At 41.3% G+C, this 18,601-nt stretch overlaps 2 protein-coding genes and 1 long non-coding RNA gene across 4 annotated transcripts in view; 1 reads left to right on the top strand and 2 right to left on the bottom strand.

The window, feature by feature from the left end:
* TUBG1 (tubulin gamma 1) overlaps positions 1–2,633 on the bottom strand; it is a 35,782-nt gene extending 33,149 nt beyond the window's left edge. The window contains exons 1-2 of the mRNA XM_034416186.3: positions 2,463–2,633; positions 1,873–1,985 (exon numbers count right to left, since the gene is read on the bottom strand). Coding sequence (XP_034272077.1) covers positions 1,873–1,985; positions 2,463–2,511 — 162 coding nt within the window. The 5' untranslated portion in view covers positions 2,512–2,633. The remainder of the gene's footprint in view (positions 1–1,872; positions 1,986–2,462) is intronic.
* An 11-nt stretch (positions 2,634–2,644) lies between these two features.
* Positions 2,645–16,751, top strand: RETREG3 (reticulophagy regulator family member 3). 2 transcript variants are annotated; one of them, XM_034416185.3, is made up of 9 exons: positions 2,645–3,136; positions 6,070–6,176; positions 7,646–7,673; positions 8,869–8,995; positions 13,063–13,147; positions 13,384–13,521; positions 13,826–13,908; positions 14,839–14,971; positions 15,288–16,751. In XM_034416185.3, the coding sequence occupies exons 1-9, from the start codon at positions 2,862–2,864 to the stop codon at positions 15,737–15,739; spliced, it is 1,428 nt and encodes a 475-aa protein (XP_034272076.1). In that variant the 5' UTR covers positions 2,645–2,861; the 3' UTR covers positions 15,740–16,751. The 2 variants fall into 2 exon arrangements, with proteins under 2 accessions (XP_034272076.1, XP_034272075.1); XM_034416184.3 differs by having other exon boundaries at positions 2,650–3,136; positions 7,643–7,673.
* On the bottom strand, positions 16,361–18,208 carry LOC148114125 (uncharacterized). Its single transcript, XR_015733871.1, has 2 exons — positions 17,106–18,208; positions 16,361–17,069 (listed from the first exon to the last, which is right to left on the bottom strand). It is a non-coding gene; the product is annotated as an uncharacterized LOC148114125 (long non-coding RNA).
* Positions 18,209–18,601: the final 393 nt, after the last annotated feature.

Raw genomic sequence — 18,601 nt, 5'->3', positions numbered from 1 at the left:
TCGGGACGGCTTGGATTCTGACTGGACAGAGTCAGACAGTGAGGAGGCAGCGGTTCCTGTGCTTTAGGAAGAGTTCGATCCTGTTACCCCAGAGAAAGTGGACAGGATCATGGGGAAGCTGAGTGTGGCCACTTGTGTGCTGGACTCGGGCCTCTCCTGGCTGGTTTACTCAGCCCGGGAAGTGACACGTGGCTGGATCCAGGCGGTGATAACGGCTTCCTTGGGGGAGGGAAGCTTTCCGGCCGCCTTGAAGGAGGCAGTGGTAAGGCCCCTCCTCAAGAAGCCGGCCTTGGATCCAGCTGTCTTGAGTCATTTTCGTCCAGTCTCCAACCTCTGCTTTCTAGCGAAGATTGTCGAGAGTGTGGTGGCACGTCAGCTCCCGCTGGCCCTGGATGAAGCAGATTACCTCGATCCGTACCAATCGGGTTTCAGGCCCGGGTACAGCACGGAGACGGCATTGGTTGCGCTGGTGGATGATCTCTGGAGGGCTTGGGACAGAGGTTATTCCTCTGTTCTGGTCCTATTAGATCTTTCGGCAGCTTTCGATACCGTCGACCACGGTATCTTGCTGCGGCGCCTCGAGGGGCTGGGAGTGGGAGGCACCGTTTTACGGTGGTTCTCCTCCTGCCTCTCGGGTCAAACGCAAGCCATGTTGGCAGGGGGGCAGAGATCAACCTTGAGGCCCCTCACTTGTGGGGTGCCCCAGGGGTCGGTTCTCTCGCCCCTTCTGTTCAACATCTATATGAAACTGCTGGGGGAGATCATCCGTGGTTTTGGGGTGAGGTACCACCAGTACACTGACGATACTCAGCTCTTTATATCCACACTGAACCAACCCAGTGATGCCCTCAATGTGATGGCCCGATGCCTGGAAGCGGTACAGGTCTGGATGGGAAGGAACAGGCTTCGGCTCAATCCTGCCAAGACCGAGTGGCTGTGGGTACTGGCATCTCGGTCCGAAGGAGGTTCCATCATTGGCTATAGTGGGTGAAGTTTTACCCCCTGTAGACAGGGCACGCAACTTGGGTGTCCTCCTGGATTCACGGTTGAGTTTAGAAGACCATATAATGACCGTGACCAGGGGGGCATACGGCCAGATCCGTCTGGTGTACCAGTTGCGCCCTTACTTGGACCGAGATGCCCTACGCACAGTTACTCATGCGCTAGTCACCTCCCATATTGACTACTGTAACACTCTCTACATGGGGCTGCCCACTCGGAGGCTTCAGTTGGTACAAAATGCAGCCGCGCGGGTTGTGATGGGAGAATCCCGATACTCCCATGTAACACCTCTCCTGCGCGATTTGCATTGGTTGCCGGTTGCCCTCCGGGTGAGATTCAAGGTGCTGGTGATGACCTATAAAGCCTCACATGGCTTAGGCCCAGGATATTTGGCGGACCACCTGCAGCTAGCAACAACTTCTCATCGCCTGGTTCGCGCCCATAGGGAGGGCCTGCTAAGGGTGCCACTGGCTACACAATGTTGGCTGGCGGCCCCCAGGGGTAAATCCTTCTCTGTGGGCGCGCCCACCCTCTGGGATCAACTCTCCTTGGGGCTCCGGCTGGCCCCTGACTTTCGCACTTTCCGCCGCGAATTAAAAACTTGGTTATTCAAATCCGCCGGCTTGGACTGATGGGGTTTTATATGGGTTTTTAACTTTTATCTGGTTTAATTAGATATTTTAACTTTGTACTGTGGTTATTGTGGATTTTATTGTTGTGAGCCGCCCTGAGTCTGTTGGAGATAGGGCGGCATATAAGTTAAATAAAATAAATAAATAAATAAATATTTTAATAATCAGTGCTCTTTCAAACCCTTGCACACAACCCACAGACCCTATGACAGGAATGGAAGAAAGAAAAATATTTTACCTGATAGAAAAAGACATCTTTGCGATCAGTGCCTTCAGTAGCAAACTCCTCTACAATACCTTCAGGGCTAATACCATGTTCAGCGCATAGTTGTTTCCAAAATTCAAATCCAACTGCAAAAACATAAAAGTACAAAAATAAGCACTTTTCTTGTAGCCTACCCCAATCAGAGTGAAATGGTTTCAAGAGGCAATGGAGAGTTATGGGTTTTATTAAGAATTTCACACCACAGTATTCTGATTTGACAGTATTATCTTTGACATGGTTCTTATACCATTTCCTATATTTTATAAATCTGGAATTACCTCAATTACCGTTTTGCCCCCATTAACAGCCGGGGCACAACAGAATTTAATGTTCTCGTTTTTTTTAAAAAAAAATATTGGACGGCAGTTTCTTCTCCTAAGAGTGACAACCTCACTTCTTTTCAAATACTTCTACCCACAAATCAAGTTCTGATTCCACTGCTACACACACACACACACACACACACACACACACACACACACACCCCCCGACCGACCGACCGACCGACAGACACACACACACACACACGAACGGGTCCCATAGGCCTTTTCTCTTGGCCTTACTTTGGTTGCCACACTGCCCCAGCTGCAGAGTAATAATCTCCCGCGGCATAGTGAGTGTGGATTAAAATCGGAATCCTCTTCTTCCGTAGTTAAAACCGATCTTTCCCTGAGTTGTTCCCTCGCACTGCCGCTTCCTCACCTATCTGCTAGCTTTATTTTGGCAACACGCATGCGCCGAAGCCATTGAAAAAAAAGCACGGGGGGCGCGTTTATGCACTTTCCGTACAACAAGATGGCGCCTCAAAAACGGTCACTTCCTGTGCTTTAGGCCGGCACGTGAGCGGCCATGGGAGGGTGCGTGGATTAGTAGCGGCCGCGTTCGAGCTATTGCGGTAGCGACAGCAACGGTTGGTGACGAAGAATGGTAATCCTACCCTTTCTTTCACCGGTCCCTCGGTGATGCTGGGCGAAGGAAGAATGGCAGCGGCGGAAGTGGCAGGACGGGGTGCCGGCAGTAGTAGCGGCACTAACCACAGCAGCGGCGGCGGAGGCCTCGTTACCGATGCCCAGGCCCCGTCCTCGGAGCGGGAGCAGCGAGTGCGCGCCTTGAGCGCCTTCTTGGGGACTCACCTCGCGCCTTACGAACCGGTCCTGACAGCTCTACAGGCCACCCTCACCTGGGAGAAGCCAGCAAGGAGCGCTCTTGGCTGGGTTGGCGCTCATGCAGCATTCGGGTGAGCAGCCTTACGAGGGAGGAGGATACGGGGATGTGGAAATGAAGGGATTTCTGGGCATGGAGGAAGGGGAGCGAGCAACCGTTTCGGGGCCGAGGGTGAAAGTCTCTGGTTAGGGGCTTGCCAGGATGGTACATACATACATACATACATACATACATACATACATACATACATACTTGTTAGGGGCTTGCCAAAATGGTATATACATACATACATACATACATACATACATACATACATACATACTTTTTAGGGGCTTGCCAAGATGGTATATACATACATACATTCATACATACATACATACATACATACATACATACATACATACATAAGGGGTCCTTGGTGCTCTCTGAATTGTTGTTTTCTTGCAATCCTGAGCTACAAATATTCTCCTTTACAAATATTCTCCTTTACCCACCCACACACAGAGAGAGAGAGAGAGAGAGAGAGAGAGAGAGATGGGCTTTGTACCAATGGAAGAAATTGGAAATCAGGGGGAAAAGGTACAATAAGGTGATTCTTCTCCCCTAGCAAAGCAGGCCAATGTTGATGTTGTATAAAGGATGTAAGATTTCATTCATAGGGTTCTGCTCACAACAGCTCTGATTCAAAAGCCCCCTATAATTAGGAGTGCAAAAGATTAATCCTATTTCCATTATTATATCTAATTGAAAGGGAATGGGAAAATAAACCAAAGAAAAACGTGTCCTGGACCTAAAAGGCTTTTGTTTTCTTGTTTATTGCTGTTATTTGGAAGAGGTGTGTGTGCTTATATGAAGTGAAAGTATTTATGTAAAGGTCACTGTTTTAGTGCATACTTACCAAGAGAAGCCTGTAAAAACCATTGCCTACTTAAATGGCCTGCTAGACAAATTAAACCATATTGAGTTCATGAAGTTTTGCTTTTGGCTGAAAATGTATATAAATTAAAGGGGTTGTTGGCTAAATCTAAATTGGAATTCTTTATAAACTTAATGGAGTTGTTAGAATGCTGTTTTAGAAAGAGGATATCATAAGTTCATAGTGCAGCAAGGTCAGTAATTAGAGTAATACAGAGGTTTTCCATTCTTTTTAGTAGTATCCTTTGAACTTTAGGTATTTTTATAGATTTCCTTTACGTTTCTTACGCTGATTCTCATCACCACCAATATGAAAACTATGTTCTTGCCCAGGCAGATCTGATTCCATGCTGTAACTGACTGTGTTTCCAGATGAGTTGTTCTAGAGCAGGGGTGTCAAACTCATGGCGTCACGTCATGTGACATATTACGACTTTTCCCCCCTTCGCTAAACCGGGGTGGGTGTGGCCAGCATGTGATGCATCCGGCCCACGGGCCACGAGATTGACACTCCTGTTCTAGAGGAATCGGCTTGCTGGGTTGTTTCCCACTTCCAAAAAATCGTATGTTTTACTCCAACCCAAAGGGAGCTGCAGCTTTTACTTCTTGAACAACTGAATTATGAAACAAACAGATAATAATGGAACAGAGGATTAAGTCAGGGAAATAGTGGAATATTTATCACACAGTTATGGTTGAGAACTTTAAGAAGTTTTTGAAGTTTGGTCTTGTCACTGTGCAGCAGAAAGTTTGTTTTTCTGAAAATGTGCCATTGGATTGTATTTTATTTATGATATTGTTACTTTTTGTATTTATTGAGAAAGAAAACATACCAAGGCATATTCATTCTACAAGGAAGACAAAAAACAAATTGTCATTGTTATAGATAGGAATTTGAATGCTTTGAATGAATTTTTCTGTTTTGATTAAATCATTGTAAGATGAATGCAGTTAATGTCTTGGTAGTTCAAATTGTTGCAATAAATGGATGCAGTTCCATCACAATAATGCTAGTTATATTTGGCAAAGAATTGAAGATATAGCTCTTATTCACTAAGGAACAAGCATGTTTTCTTTTTTCTTTTTTTTCATAAAATGTGCTGATGTGTCATTTGATGGCCATTGTTGAGTGATACTGTCTCTCATGGACTTAACACTAATGCTCAGTTTAGATTTGGCTTTAAAATAATTATGCTTTAAAAAGTATTGTCAGTAATTCTGATTCCAACAATGAGAATGTACTTCAGTTAATTTTTTGTTTTTATTGTGTAATCATCCTTAATACAACATTATACATTGATACAATGTTCTTTCCTAATCAATTATGAAATATCAAATTGATAATTCTAAGTTATATTTTTAAAAATTTTATTAAAAGATTTTACAATTTTTAAAAAAACTACAGAAACATAGAAGATATTTTTAAGCAAAAAGTAAATGTATCCATGTTGATCCAAAAGAGAAAAAAACTTATTATACACCGTATGAAAGTCATTAAAAGACTAATGTGCTTTCAGGTACATCTAAATCAGGGGTGTCAAACTGGTTCACCGCAGGTCGGATGCGTCAAGTGCAGGCCATGCCCACCCCAGCTCTGCAAAGGGGAAAAATGTGATACATCATGTGACGGCAACGTGATGCCACGAGTTTGACACCTGTGATCTAAATCATTATCAGTCTTTTTGTTAAGCCAAAAACACTGAATGAAAAATTTATTAAGTAAAAAAAAAACTAATTGAAAAAAATAATGCAAACCACCCAATTTAGCAAAGGTGTCTTGTGTAATTTATTCTTAAAGAGCTATTTTAGCTGGAGTTTCATGTCATATCATTCAAAACTGGATTAAACCTTAACTAGGAATTTTGATTTATACAAAACTATGGAAAGTGAAAGAGAAATTTTAAAAGTTCTTTGGGTTATTTCTCTTCAATACCTTCTGCTCTTTGGCAATCTAGAGTTAGTAACAATGCAGGATTATTTATCCTGACTTCTGTTTGGTGGCCCAGGTAAGTTTTCCTGTTCTTTTTATATAATAATCCCCCCTCAAAAAAAACAAACAGTGTTGTACTAACTGGATTTATTTTCCTTTAGGTTTTTTGCCCTGACCTCTCTTCATCTGATATTCTTAGTTGCATTCACCCTAATACTAATAGTATGTTTAGATCAGTGGAAGAATAGAATCTGGCCAGAAATAAAAGGTATGCTCATTTTCCTTTTGATAACTACATCTCATTTATAATTTCTCATCTACTATAATTATATGATTACCAGGCTCAAAATCTGTGACTGAAGGTAAAAGAGAATTTTGGAAACCGTCAAGGTTCTCTGATACTAGAAAATATATTTGTGTGCCTCTATCAGGTTGTACAAGAAAGGATTGCTTACACTGCTAGTCTGTACACAACAATATCAAGTGAGAAAAATAATAGTATTTTACAGCTACAGTAAACAAACTTTTTTAAAAATTGTAATAGTTTTCAATCCAAAAATATATTAATATTGGATACAAAAAATAGCACTATTCATTTTTAAATGCTTGAATACGTAAAAGGTAATTTGCCATGTGGAGTTCACAGTTAAAGAAAATATGTACAGTAGTGTAGGCCAGCCTGGGAGAAATGTTTTTTTCCTTATGTTATGGAACTGTAAAATTTTTAAAAAATATTCAAGTGACATAATGTAGAAAAAGCTTTTACACATTCACTTCCCCCCAAATGTGGATCAAAACCTGTTATAAAATTGTACTTCTTATATAACAAAAAGGAAAAGAATGTTGTAATCGTTACTGGAGAATTATCAGATTTACATTTAGATTTAATTAAAATAAACATTGTTAAATTAAATAGCAACATGTCATTCAAAAGCCATGTACAATCTTCAGCCTAGAAAAAAATATGCAGCCCTGATAGAGCATACTAGTCATCTGGAGGGCACCAGTTGAAGAAACAGGCATATATTAGTGTGGACTTAGGAAATCAAGATTTAAATTTTTGATTCCATAGAACACAATAAGAGAATTTGTTGAGGTACCTGCCTATGGATGCATGTTTTTTTACTATTTATTGAATAAACCATAATTATTGATAAGCCATTGGCTACCAACTGCAATTCACATTTCACAGAATATACCAAGTGAAAGCCAAAATAAAGACAAACAGCCACTCTTAAGTTCTTTAGAAAGATTCAAGTCTAATAGCTGTTTAGATGGTTTCTTCCTAAAACAGTTATTGACATTTATTGTAGGCCAACAATATTTTTCAAAGGTGATGGACAAATATATAATGTATGACTATAAAAGATCTATTTAGTTTCTTCCCAGTATTGTTAACTGGTAAAGACCCAAATACCAGTCAACCTGGTACTTATTGATTGAAGGATGGTAAGTGGGTCTTCATCTTAACTGAAATATCTGTATTTCCATAATGCAGTATTATCAGTCTAATGTAATGATATTTAGTAAAGGGATTTGCATTATTTTCATAAATAACTGCAGAAAGAAGGAAAGGAGGGTATGTAATTGAGTTTCTTAAACAGTTTACAAACCACAATATCCATTCTGTTTTCTATTCATCACCATCAGTAATAAAATGCTATGTCAATTTATGTTTTAATTATTCAGCTTAGTATATTTCACAACTAATCCTGTTTGTATCTTTAATGTTAGCAGTAAGACCTGATCAACTAGACAATGGAAGGTATGAAAAATCAAGTTACCTTAATTATATATTTTTATTGTCTGTACAGGTAATCCTCAATTTATGACCACAATTGTGTCCAAAATTTATGTTGCTAAGTGAGAAATTTGTTAAGTGAATTTTGCCCAGTGACTTTTACGACTTTTCTTGCCACATTTATTAAGTGAATCAGTGCAATTGTTAAATTAGTAACATGGTTGTTAAGTGAATCTTGTTTCCCCATTGACTTTGCTTGTCAGAAGATTGCAAAAGGTGATCACATGACCAGGGACACTACAACTGTCGTAATGTGAGTCGGTTGCACATCACATGACTATGGGGATGGTGCAGTGGTCATAAGTTGAAAAACGATCACTCTTTTCAGTGCCATTGTAACTTTAAACAGTCACTAAGTAAACTGTTGTATGTTGAGGACTACCTGTATATGGCTTGCATAACTGTAAAGATTTGTTATAATTAGCAGCAAAAGACATGTAAATACTGGTTTAAGAACAGACATTTCTAAAAATAAGAATTCATTGCATCTTTTCTTTTGTATATCTAAATCAGAAAACTTGTATTTGTTTAGGAGTAAGCTTAATATTCCGCAGTAAAATATTAGTTGGATTAGATTGTATGCCATATTAAGTCTCATAAATCTATATGAATAAGCATGTAGCTTCCAGTTTTCTTGAAATGAAATACTGAAAGTTTAGGGGAGGGAACTCTTTTTTGCTGCTTTTTAATTGCTCTGAGTACATAGTCAAGATTGTTTACTGGAAATTAATTACCTCTTTCAAATGCAAACTAGAACTATCTCCAAAGATGAATTCTTTGGCTCATGTCCAATTTAAACTATTCACGAAATGTCTTATTAACTTCTATGAATTTGTTTACAAAAATGTGATTTGTTAAAATCTATTACTGCTGTAACAGATTCTTAACTCAGAAAATATTTTCTCTGCTTAAGTACCTATGAATTTTAATGAAAAGGCAGATGACATTTTGTCCATTAAGATTGGAGGTCAGTATACCACAGTAAAAGTTCTATCGTTGTTATGGATTTGAGCCAGGACAAATAGCACTTTAGGTTTTATCTCTAAGATGTACATTACAAATATTAATGATCTTTGTAAGTGAAATGCAGCTATTTGAAAACTGTGCTCAGTATATCTGTATTTTACAATAAAGTAAAATATAATCTGATTTTTTTCAGCTGGGGCTTTGTCCATCCTCGACTTTTGAGTGTTCCTGAACTATGCCACTTTTTGGCCAAAGGATGGATCACAGGAGACAGCTTCATGAGAAGCCTGCTGAGTTTCAAAAAACAAAATCCTGGCAAGGTGAAAAAAAATCCCAAGTAGTAGTAGCAACCATGTGTTAATTGTGGGATGGGGAAAAGCTACCCCAAAGCAAAAACCTGAGAAAAGGAGATGTTTGAATATTTCTGCATAAGAATATAATATACCTGTGTCTGTGTTATATAATTTATACACATAAGAAAAGGGAAATAGGAAAAATAAGAGGGTACAAGAATAGAGAATATACACTGAGCACATCCCATTTTTATTTGATGCAGCTTTCAACCAACATCCTAGAATTCCCCTGATTCTGTCCCCATTGCCCATACGTTGAAGGCAACTGAAATTGATGCTCCAACCTCAGCTACATATATAATATATACATATATATACATATATAATGATATGAAGATCTACTTTGACCCAGTATTATTGGACGATCTGGTGAAGCCCTGACCAGTTGACTCTCCATCTCTGTTTTGTGCGATGTTTACGGCTGCTGACCTGCTTGCGCTGCGAGACTCCCCCCTCTTGCAGGTTTGGCCCTCCTCACTATCGAGGGCCTACCTTGATGACGGATTTTGGAATCCCGAGAGGTGGCATGCGTCGAGGAGGGGGTTGTGGGGTTTTTTGGGGAAATTTTTAGATAAGGTTTTAAAGGTTTCTGGGAGGGGGGTGGGTTCGGTGGGTTTGGGGGAGAACCTGTTGGGGAGGAGGCCAGAGCCGGCTGAAGAGCATGGCACTAGAGATGCGGGAACCGGGGTCAAGGAGGGGGTTAGAGCTTGTGTTATGGATGGTCATTACATCAGTCCTGTGGGTGGGAGGGGCAGATATGGCGGGAGCAGGGGGCCACATCAGGTTGTGGGAGCGCGCGCTCGCTGGCTCCAAGCGGTGGCGCGCTCCGGCCTCCAATGCTCCCCTCGTTCCCCAGGTTGCACAGACCCTCAGGCCCTGGGCCTTTGGCTGATGCTGTGCAACGCCCGGTCCGTGGTAAATAAAGCCCCCCTCATTTGTGATCTTGTTCAGGAGGGGGGAGCGGACCTGGCGGGTATTACGGAGACCTGGTTGGGCCAGGAGGGGGGAGTCCCCCTCGTTGAGATGTGCCCACCCGGTTTCCGCGCATTCCATCAGCCGAGGACACGGGAGGGGCGGGGGGGTGGCGGTTGTCATTAGAGAAGGTCTTGGTCCGAGGGAGGTCACTGTTCCTCAGACGGCTGGTTGTGAGTCCCTCCTTGTGAAGTGGGGTCATGGGGTGCAGATGGGTGTGCTGGTTACGTACCTGGCTCCCTGCCACGTGACGGCAGCCGTACCCGAGCTGCTCAACGTTATAGCCGCGGTGGCGGTTGACACCCCCAGGCTTATGGTCATGGGGGATTTTAACCTGCCATCCGTCGGTGAGGCGTCTGAGGCGGCTCGGGAGTTCATGGCTTCCATGACGGCTATGGACCTGACCCAGTTAGTTCATGGCCCTACTCACACGGGGGGAAATACGCTAGACCTGGTTTTTGTCTCTGGTCAGTGGTTGAGTGATCTTGAGATAGGGGATATAGTGATCGAGCCCTTGTCATGGTCAGATCACTCCCTCCTTCGCTTTGACCTTCGAACCGCCGCACCCCGCCGCAGGGAGGCGGAACCATTGAGGTGGTACCGCCCCAGGTGCCTGATGGATCCTGATAGGTTCCAGACGGAGCTTGGGCCATTTCCTGAGGCTCTGGCACACGGCTCGACTGAGGAGCTGGTGGCCGCCTGGGATAGGGCGGCCGCTGGAGCTTTGGATCGGGTTGTGCCTTTGCGGCCTCTGACCCGGCATCGATCTCGCCTGGCTCCTTGGTTCACTGAGGAGCTGAGGGAGATGAAGCGCCGGAAAAGACGCCTGGAGAGTGGTTGGAGGGCCAGCCATTCTGAATCTGACCGAACACTGGTAAGGTCTCATATTAAGACCTACCTGGTGGCGATGAAAGTGGTGAAGTATAACTATTTTGCCACTCTTATTGCGTCATCAGATAATCGCCCGGCCGCCCTGTTTAGGGTGACCCGCTCCCTGCTCCACCAGGAAGCACGGGAGGACCCCTTGGAGGGTAGAGCCGAGGATTTTGTACAGTATCTGTATGACAAAATCGCTCAGATTCGGGAACATCTGGACTCTGACTGGGTAGATTCAGCGGGGAGGACAGAGGCAGGTCTTGTGAGTATTATCTGGGAAGAGTTTGATTCTGTGACGCCCGAAGACGTGGACAGGATACTGGGCAGACTGAGCGCAGCCACATGTTTACTGGACCCGTGTCCCTCCTGGTTGGTGCTGGCCTCTCGGGAGGTTACACGAGGCTGGCTCCAGGGCATTATAAATGCTTCCTTGAGTGAGGGTGTCTTCCCTGCCGCCTTGAAAGAGGCGGTGGTGAGGCCTCTCCTCAAGAAACCTTCCCTGGACCCGGCAGTGTTGGCAAATTATCGTCCAGTCTCCAACCTTCGCTTCGTTGCGAAGGTTGTTGAGAGTGTGGTAGCGCGACAGCTCCCCCAGTACCTGGATGAATCGTCGTATCTGGATCCGTTCCAGTCGGGCTTCAGGCCTGGGTACAGCACGGAAACGGCATTGGTCGCGTTGGTTGATGATCTCTGGAGGGCTCGGGACAGGGGTTGTTCCTCTGTCCTGGTCCTATTAGACCTCTCAGCGGCTTTTGATACCATCGACCATGGTATCATGCTGCACCGGCTAGAGGAGTTAGGGGTGGGGGGCACCGTCCTGCGGTGGTTCTCCTCCTTTCTCTCTGACCGGTCGCAGTCTGTGTTGACAGGGGGGCAGAGGTCGACCCCGAGGCCCCTTGTATGTGGGGTGCCACAAGGGTCGGTCCTCTCGCCCCTTCTGTTCAACATTTATGTGAAGCCGCTGGGTGAAATCATCCGTGGTTTCGGGGTGAAGTACCACCAGTACGCTGATGATACTCAGCTGTACATCTCCACCCCGGACCACCCCAATGATGCCCTTGAAGTGATGTCCCGGTGCCTGGAGGCCGTGCGGATCTGGATGGGGAGAAACAGACTCAGGCTCAACCCATCCAAGACCGAGTGGCTGTGTTTTCCGACATCCCGATATAGTCAGTTGGTGCCATCACTGACTATTGGGGGCGAGTCACTGGCCCCCACGGAGAGGGTTCGCAACTTGGGTGTCCTCCTGGACTCACGGCTGTCTTTAGAAGAGCACATGACGGCCGTGGCCAGGGGGACATTTTATCAGGTCCGCCTGATTCGCCAGTTGCATCCCTTTCTGGATCGGGACTCATTAAATACGGTCACTCATGCTCTCGTTACTTCCCGCTTGGACTACTGCAATGCTCTCTACATGGGGCTCCCCTTGAGGAGCACCCGGAGGCTTCAGCTGGTCCAGAATGCAGCCGCGCGTGTGGTTATGGGAGCGACGTGGCGCTCCCATGTGACCCCCCTCCTGCGCGAGCTGCACTGGCTCCCGGTGGTCTTCCGGGTGCACTTCAAGGTTTTGGTTACCACCTTTAGAGCGCTCCATGGCATCGGACCGGGGTATCTACGAGACCGCCTTCTGCTACCAATAGCCTCTCACCGACCAGTACGCTCCCATAGAGAGGGGCTCCTCAGGGTGCCGTCGGCCAAACAGTGTCGACTGGCGGCCCCCAGGGCGAGAGCCTTCTCTGTGGGGGCACCTACCATCTGGAACGAGCTCCCCCCAGAGATACGGAAGATCCCGGACCTGCGCACGTTTCGCCGTGCTCTCAAAACTTTTCTATTTCAGCAAGCTGGCCTGGCCTAACTCCCATCTTTTAAATTTTTAAATTTTTTAATTCGTGATTTTACAAATTGGCTGTTTTAATCTGTGTTTCGGCCGAAATATTTAATAATTTTAAGGGTTTTTTTTAATATTTGTATTATCTGTATTTTATCTTGGCTGTTCACCGCCCTGAGTCCTTCGGGAGTAGGGCAGTATAGAAATTTGATTAATAATAATAATAATAAATAATAATAATAATTTCAGTTTGATACCACTTCTCAAAAAGCAGTTTGTTGGCAGCCTACAATTGTCTTGAGTGATAACCAGTTTGCCTAATACAAACTGATTTCAAGGTTTTGTTTTGTTTTTGCAGTTCTGCCTTTTAGCTTGTGGTGTCCTTACATTTTTGGCTGTTTTAGGATACTACATCCCTGGTGTCTGTCTTGCCTATCTTATAAGTGAGTATCAAGAGAACGACTGGATACTAGAATACTTTCTTTATAAAGGGTGGAAATCATTTATAAACATTTTAAAATACAGGGTCAAAAAGTGGGTTAACCATATCCAATTTGAATTTGCTGTAGTGCATTGTAAAATGTTCATTACAGCAATCTCACTTTTTAACCACCTGTTCCAAAAAGTTTCTTGGAGGTGTTTATAGAATAGTAGTCTTCTAATCACTCTTTTTCTCCAGTGCTTTCTTTCTTATTGTGGCCACTTGCTGTATACCATAACCTGAGCCAACATCTGTACACCAAACTACAGCCAGCTCTGCAACGTTTAGACTTCAGTGTTCGTGGCTATATGATGTCCAAACATAAGGAGAGACAGTGTGAGTCTGACACTAACTTCCATTATTCTTTGGGTGCAAGAAGCTTTTTTTTTTTTTAACATTTTGTCTACTGTATCTTTTTATTGTTACACAAAAGATTTGGCATCTTTGTGCTTTGGATGGAATTATTAAATATGCTTATGGAATTTTGACAAACCTTTCCGTATCCTAAGCAAATTTTTTTGGGAAATGGCCATTTCTTGTAGACGTTCAAATTCTAGAATCTTATTCTGTAAATAGTCTTGTTTTGGTCCTTCTTTCTTCAATTTACTTCTGTGAAGATGGCTCTCTAATTTCATTTTAGCACGTCACCACATTTGGAGGGAGCATCCTGCTGGAGCCAATGAGAGTGACAGTGAAGAAGAGCTTGCTGCTTTTTGTCCTAAGGTAAAAGTAGCCCAGACTTTGAAAAAGAGTAGCATATTGTTGAGATTTGTGGAAAGAGTGCAATGGGAAGTGTTTTCATGACTTGAAGAATGAAGTATCTATAAATGATTATTTATTACAGAGGTTATTTTTTTAAAAATGATGCTATTGGATTTGTTTTGTAAAAATTGCATCTCAGGTACAGACTCTTCCTCCTTGTAGTAGTTAGATTTTTACCAATGCCAGCACTTTTGTTTTTATTTCCTATAGGCCAGGGATCCCCAATCTTTTTGGCTCCACGGACTGGCAATGGGGGGGGCAGTTTCATATGCGCAAATGAAACTTTGTGCGCTCACCTGCTGCTTGTGTGGCCCAGGGGGCCCCTGCTGTAGGCCACATTTCAACAGAATACAGAGAAGCAGACCAAATTTGTGACCATTCATGTTTATTAATAGTTATTCAATAAACATACAACAAATCTACAAAAAATAAAAGTGTGCAGTAGCCATTTTGGTGATTGCTTGCTTTCAAGATTTTTTTTTATACTCACACATAACTGGATTCTGTGATGATTTCCTTAATATAGCATCTAAATACTTCTTGAGCAAATTTTTATTTAGGATTAATGTATATAAATCAATTGTTAATACATAATATTTAAATTCCATTGTGAGTAGGGGATTTTTAAATATGCTTATTTTTGATGATCTGAACACTTCAAGTGAACTCTTGGAGAGAAATAGAATTATTTACAGTTCTGTAAAAAATTGGCATAGCTAAGTGAGGACAACTTACAGTATATATAATTTTATTTTGCCACCCAACTCCCAATAATTGGGTGGTTCACAACAATCAAAATGAAGCAATAAAATAAATAAGAAAAAGGATGACAGGAATAACTATGTACAATTGCTTTATCAAACGTATTCAAACCTGTTTTTTTCCCCCAAGTTGGATGATGCTGTGGTTGCCAAAGAACTGGCTTTCTCTGACTCTGAGCATTCCGATGCAGAAGTGTCTTATACTGAGAATGGGACCTTCAATTTATCCCGGGGCCAAACACCATTGACAGAAGGTTCTGAGGGTATGTAGATGAAAAACTTGTATGTATGAAAAACATGCAAGATGCATTTGACATTAAATACCACTTAAATCATTTTGGATGTCCATTGGGATAAAAAGGCAAAACAAAATAAAACAAAAACCAAACTATCCAATATGAAAAAATAATAGAGCTGCTCTAAAATGTTTGCACTTAAATTGGATATTGAGAGAGACACTGATATGGGAAGATAAATGCTAAGATCAACTGAATAATATGACTTTTATTTATTGAACAAGAACCTTTCAGAACTCAATATCTTTAATTTAATTTAATTACCCATTAAAATTCTCTTTAGACTTTGATGGCCACAGTGATCCAGAGGAATCTTTTGCTCGAGATCTTCCAGATTTCCCTTCTATCAACCCTGAGATGACAGGCATAGATGATGAGGATGACACCAGCATTGGCATTCCAAGCCTTTCCCCCCGTAACCAGGCCCAGGAACAGAACCAACAGTCTCATAAACAGGAAGCAGTGACTTCAGAATTCCTCCTAAATGAGCTTCCATTAATGCATAATCTGACAGATGACTTAGCTGGTTTTGTGACCAGGGGAATGATTCAGCTAGCCTTGTCAGGAACTTCCCAGTCAGTTGCTGTGCATAGCAACAGACAGCAGCGAAGTGCCAAGCCCTTCCTTCGGACCTCCAGCTCAGAGCTGGATACAGATGCTGAAGGAGATGATTTTGAACTATTGGATCAATCAGAGTTGAATCAGATGGATCCTTCAAATTCCCGTGGTCAATAACAATTATCTGGCATTTGTTTTCTGGTTCCTTTATCTAATGGACCAGAATTAGAAGAGCCAGGTGCAGGAATAAGATATTAACTTACCGTTTTCATATCTAATCTGGCTTGGCAAATTTGGGAAATTGTATAAATTTTAGAACAAAAGACTACTATAACAGAATCACAAGAATTTGGCTCTTGTGACCTACACCTTTGTACTTTGCCATATGTTGCACTCCTAATTAATAAAAAAGGAAAAAAAATCCTGCCTGATTTATTAAATGACCCAGTAGATAGGCTTCAGATCTTGAGAAACAAGTCAGAAATTGTCTTGTAGTTAACAAACTAAGTTCTTGAGCAATTCAGGTGAGTATTTTTCCCAGTTTCTGGTTTAGGATTTAAATTTTCAGTACTATTAGGAATATATATACACAGAGACACTGTATATGTGTTTGCATCTGTATATACATAAAGCTCCTAAGACCTTAGAGGTACTAGAAATTACTCCTATCTCTAGCAAATATTTGCATGCAATGATTCCAAATACATAATTTATTTAAGCCCTAGATGAGATATTCTCACACAAAATAATAGCAATAATACACAAAGAGATCTCTATAAACTTTTGAATGAAGATTTCTTACCTTCTCTCCACCACAGTTCATGAAAGAATTGCCCTGTTTCATTCTAGAAGTCATCAAATCTAATTATGTTGATTTCAAAATTGAAATATAATATCTAAATTATTTATAGATACCCAGCAAGCAGTCTATCATACTGATATATCCCACTATTGTTGACATGCCCTTATTTCATGTTATCTGTAGCTGTTTAGCTGTCAGATGGATTCCTACTTTTTGAAAAAAAATATATTGCTTATTAAGAAAGCTAATTGATTTCCACTGAAAGATGACAAAGATCAGAATCCTACGAATAACTGCTCCAAGCTTTGAATGTAGTTTTCAAAACATAAAAGTGGGCTACACTGCCTAATGATAATTCTTTTAGGGAAATTTCCTAGGAATACAAAATGGGAACAAAATTACATCAAGTGGAAAGGAGACGTGTAATTCTGAGATAGCAGGAATGCTCCATTTGAAGAACAATTTCATCAGACTTAATAGAATAGTTGGTATATCTTGGTTGTACTATTTGCATTGCTGTGAAGGTACATTCCATCTCAATAAAACATCTGCTAATATCTGGATGTTATAAATATCGTGTTTCCCCAAAAATAAGATCCTATCTTATATTTTTTGAACCCCAAAATAAGGCTTGGCCTTATTTTCAGGGATGTGTTATTATTTTGGAGCGCATGGAGCAAGACAGGGCTCCTCTTGCCGTCTTACCTGATTTGGTTAGGAAGACAACTCTGTCTTCCTAACCAAAGGAAATGGCGGGGACTGGCTGTGCATGTGTTTAAATATTTTCGGAGAGGGCTTATTTTGAGGAGGGCTTGTTTTAATGCTTGCACTCAAAAGCCTGATTGGGCTTATTATCAGGGGATATCTTATTTTAGGGGAAACGGTACTATGGCACCAGAATACTGCTTACATCTTTCTGTTTTGAGTAAAACCAGCAAAGGTTTTTTTTTTTTTTCTGTATTCATCTTAAAAGAGTTTTACAGACCTACAAAAAACAAGCTTTTTTTAAATAGTTCATACTGTGAGGAATGTATGAATTAATTATTCTGGTGCTCCGTAATTTCCTGTACAGAATTCCATACAGAAACTATTTCTATACTAAACTATTAGAAGATTGTACCTTAGAAGTAATTATCCTTGATGGAAAGCCATCCTGGTGATTCTCTGAACAAAAGAGACTTGAATAAGTGCTGTGCTTTTTATATTTTAAACATTTATTTAGATTTGAACTACTTATAACAACTTGTGCATTTGCATATCCAGTTAGAAGGTCTTGCTCCTATAGTAGCAATTCAATCTGTATCGTTTTTGCAGACTGAGTAGTTTTGAGGTTTACTATTTTTTCCCAATATACAGCATTAAAAGACCTTCATAAAATACTGCCTATTGTTTTATTGGCCAGTAGTACTGTGATGTTAATGCTATGACTAATAGCACATTCTTGCAGAGAATATTTGAGGAGGTAATACATTGTACATTTAAAACAGCTTGGTTTGATAGCATTTGTGTGGCAATATCATGGTATTTAATTGCCTTTTTGACTGTTTATAGTATTGTAGATTATAGTAAATTGTCTCATTGGAGAAGTTTTTTAAGTAAATAAATTTTTGATTTAAATGTATTGTTTATCATAGAAAACAAAATACAATACAGTAAAATAAAATGAAACAAAATGGAAATGGAAAACTGACTACTTCATTAGATTTTGTGATGTTGAATAGAAAAAGGTTTAGTGCAATAAGACTATCAAAAACTCCTCCATTGTATTAAATATATTTTAAACATTTTATTGAGTGTTTTTATCTGCTGTATCTGCTGCAAAATAAAGTATTTGAGAAAAAAAATCCTGTGTATTTCATTTTTCTAGCTCCAACAGTAAGAAATTTCTTTGAATACTTTTCCTGTCGACCCACAGTGTCATACAATTGTTAACTTAGCTCAGCTGCTATTTTTGCACTGTTTCTCATATAAACAAAACAATTTAGATCTGATAGTTACAATCACATATTGTGCTGTGCCATTTAAATACTAGTTATTGGAATGTGATGTATTTATGTACAATTAGATTTATATCCTGCGTTTCCTTTAAGAGTGTAGAACAAGTTGTACAGGGATCTTTCATTTTATTTCTCATGTTAACAGAGTTATGTTCACTTGAGATGAGAAAAAGTGATTGACCAAAGTCACTTAATGAGTGAGAGTGATGGAAGGTAGATTTGAACTTCACATTTCAATGG

The sequence above is a fragment of the Pantherophis guttatus genome, chromosome 4 (genome assembly GCF_059756535.1).
Source record: "Pantherophis guttatus breed Tessera chromosome 4, ASM5975653v1, whole genome shotgun sequence".
Lineage (NCBI taxonomy): Eukaryota > Metazoa > Chordata > Lepidosauria > Squamata > Colubridae > Pantherophis > Pantherophis guttatus.
Note: the sequence above shows the minus strand (reverse complement) of the source record. Positions and strands in the feature narration are given on the sequence as shown.

Excerpts from the sequence above, each read along its gene's own strand:
- RETREG3 (XM_034416184.3), top strand. The coding sequence starts at position 2,862 with ATGCTGGGCGAAGGAAGAATGGCAGCGGCGGAAGTGGCAGGACGGGGT. Across the intron at positions 6,177-7,642 it reads AATCTGGCCAGAAATAAAAG|CAGTAAGACCTGATCAACTA; the intron begins GTATGCTCATTT and ends CTTTAATGTTAG. Across the intron at positions 13,148-13,383 it reads CTGTCTTGCCTATCTTATAA|TGCTTTCTTTCTTATTGTGG; the intron begins GTGAGTATCAAG and ends CTTTTTCTCCAG.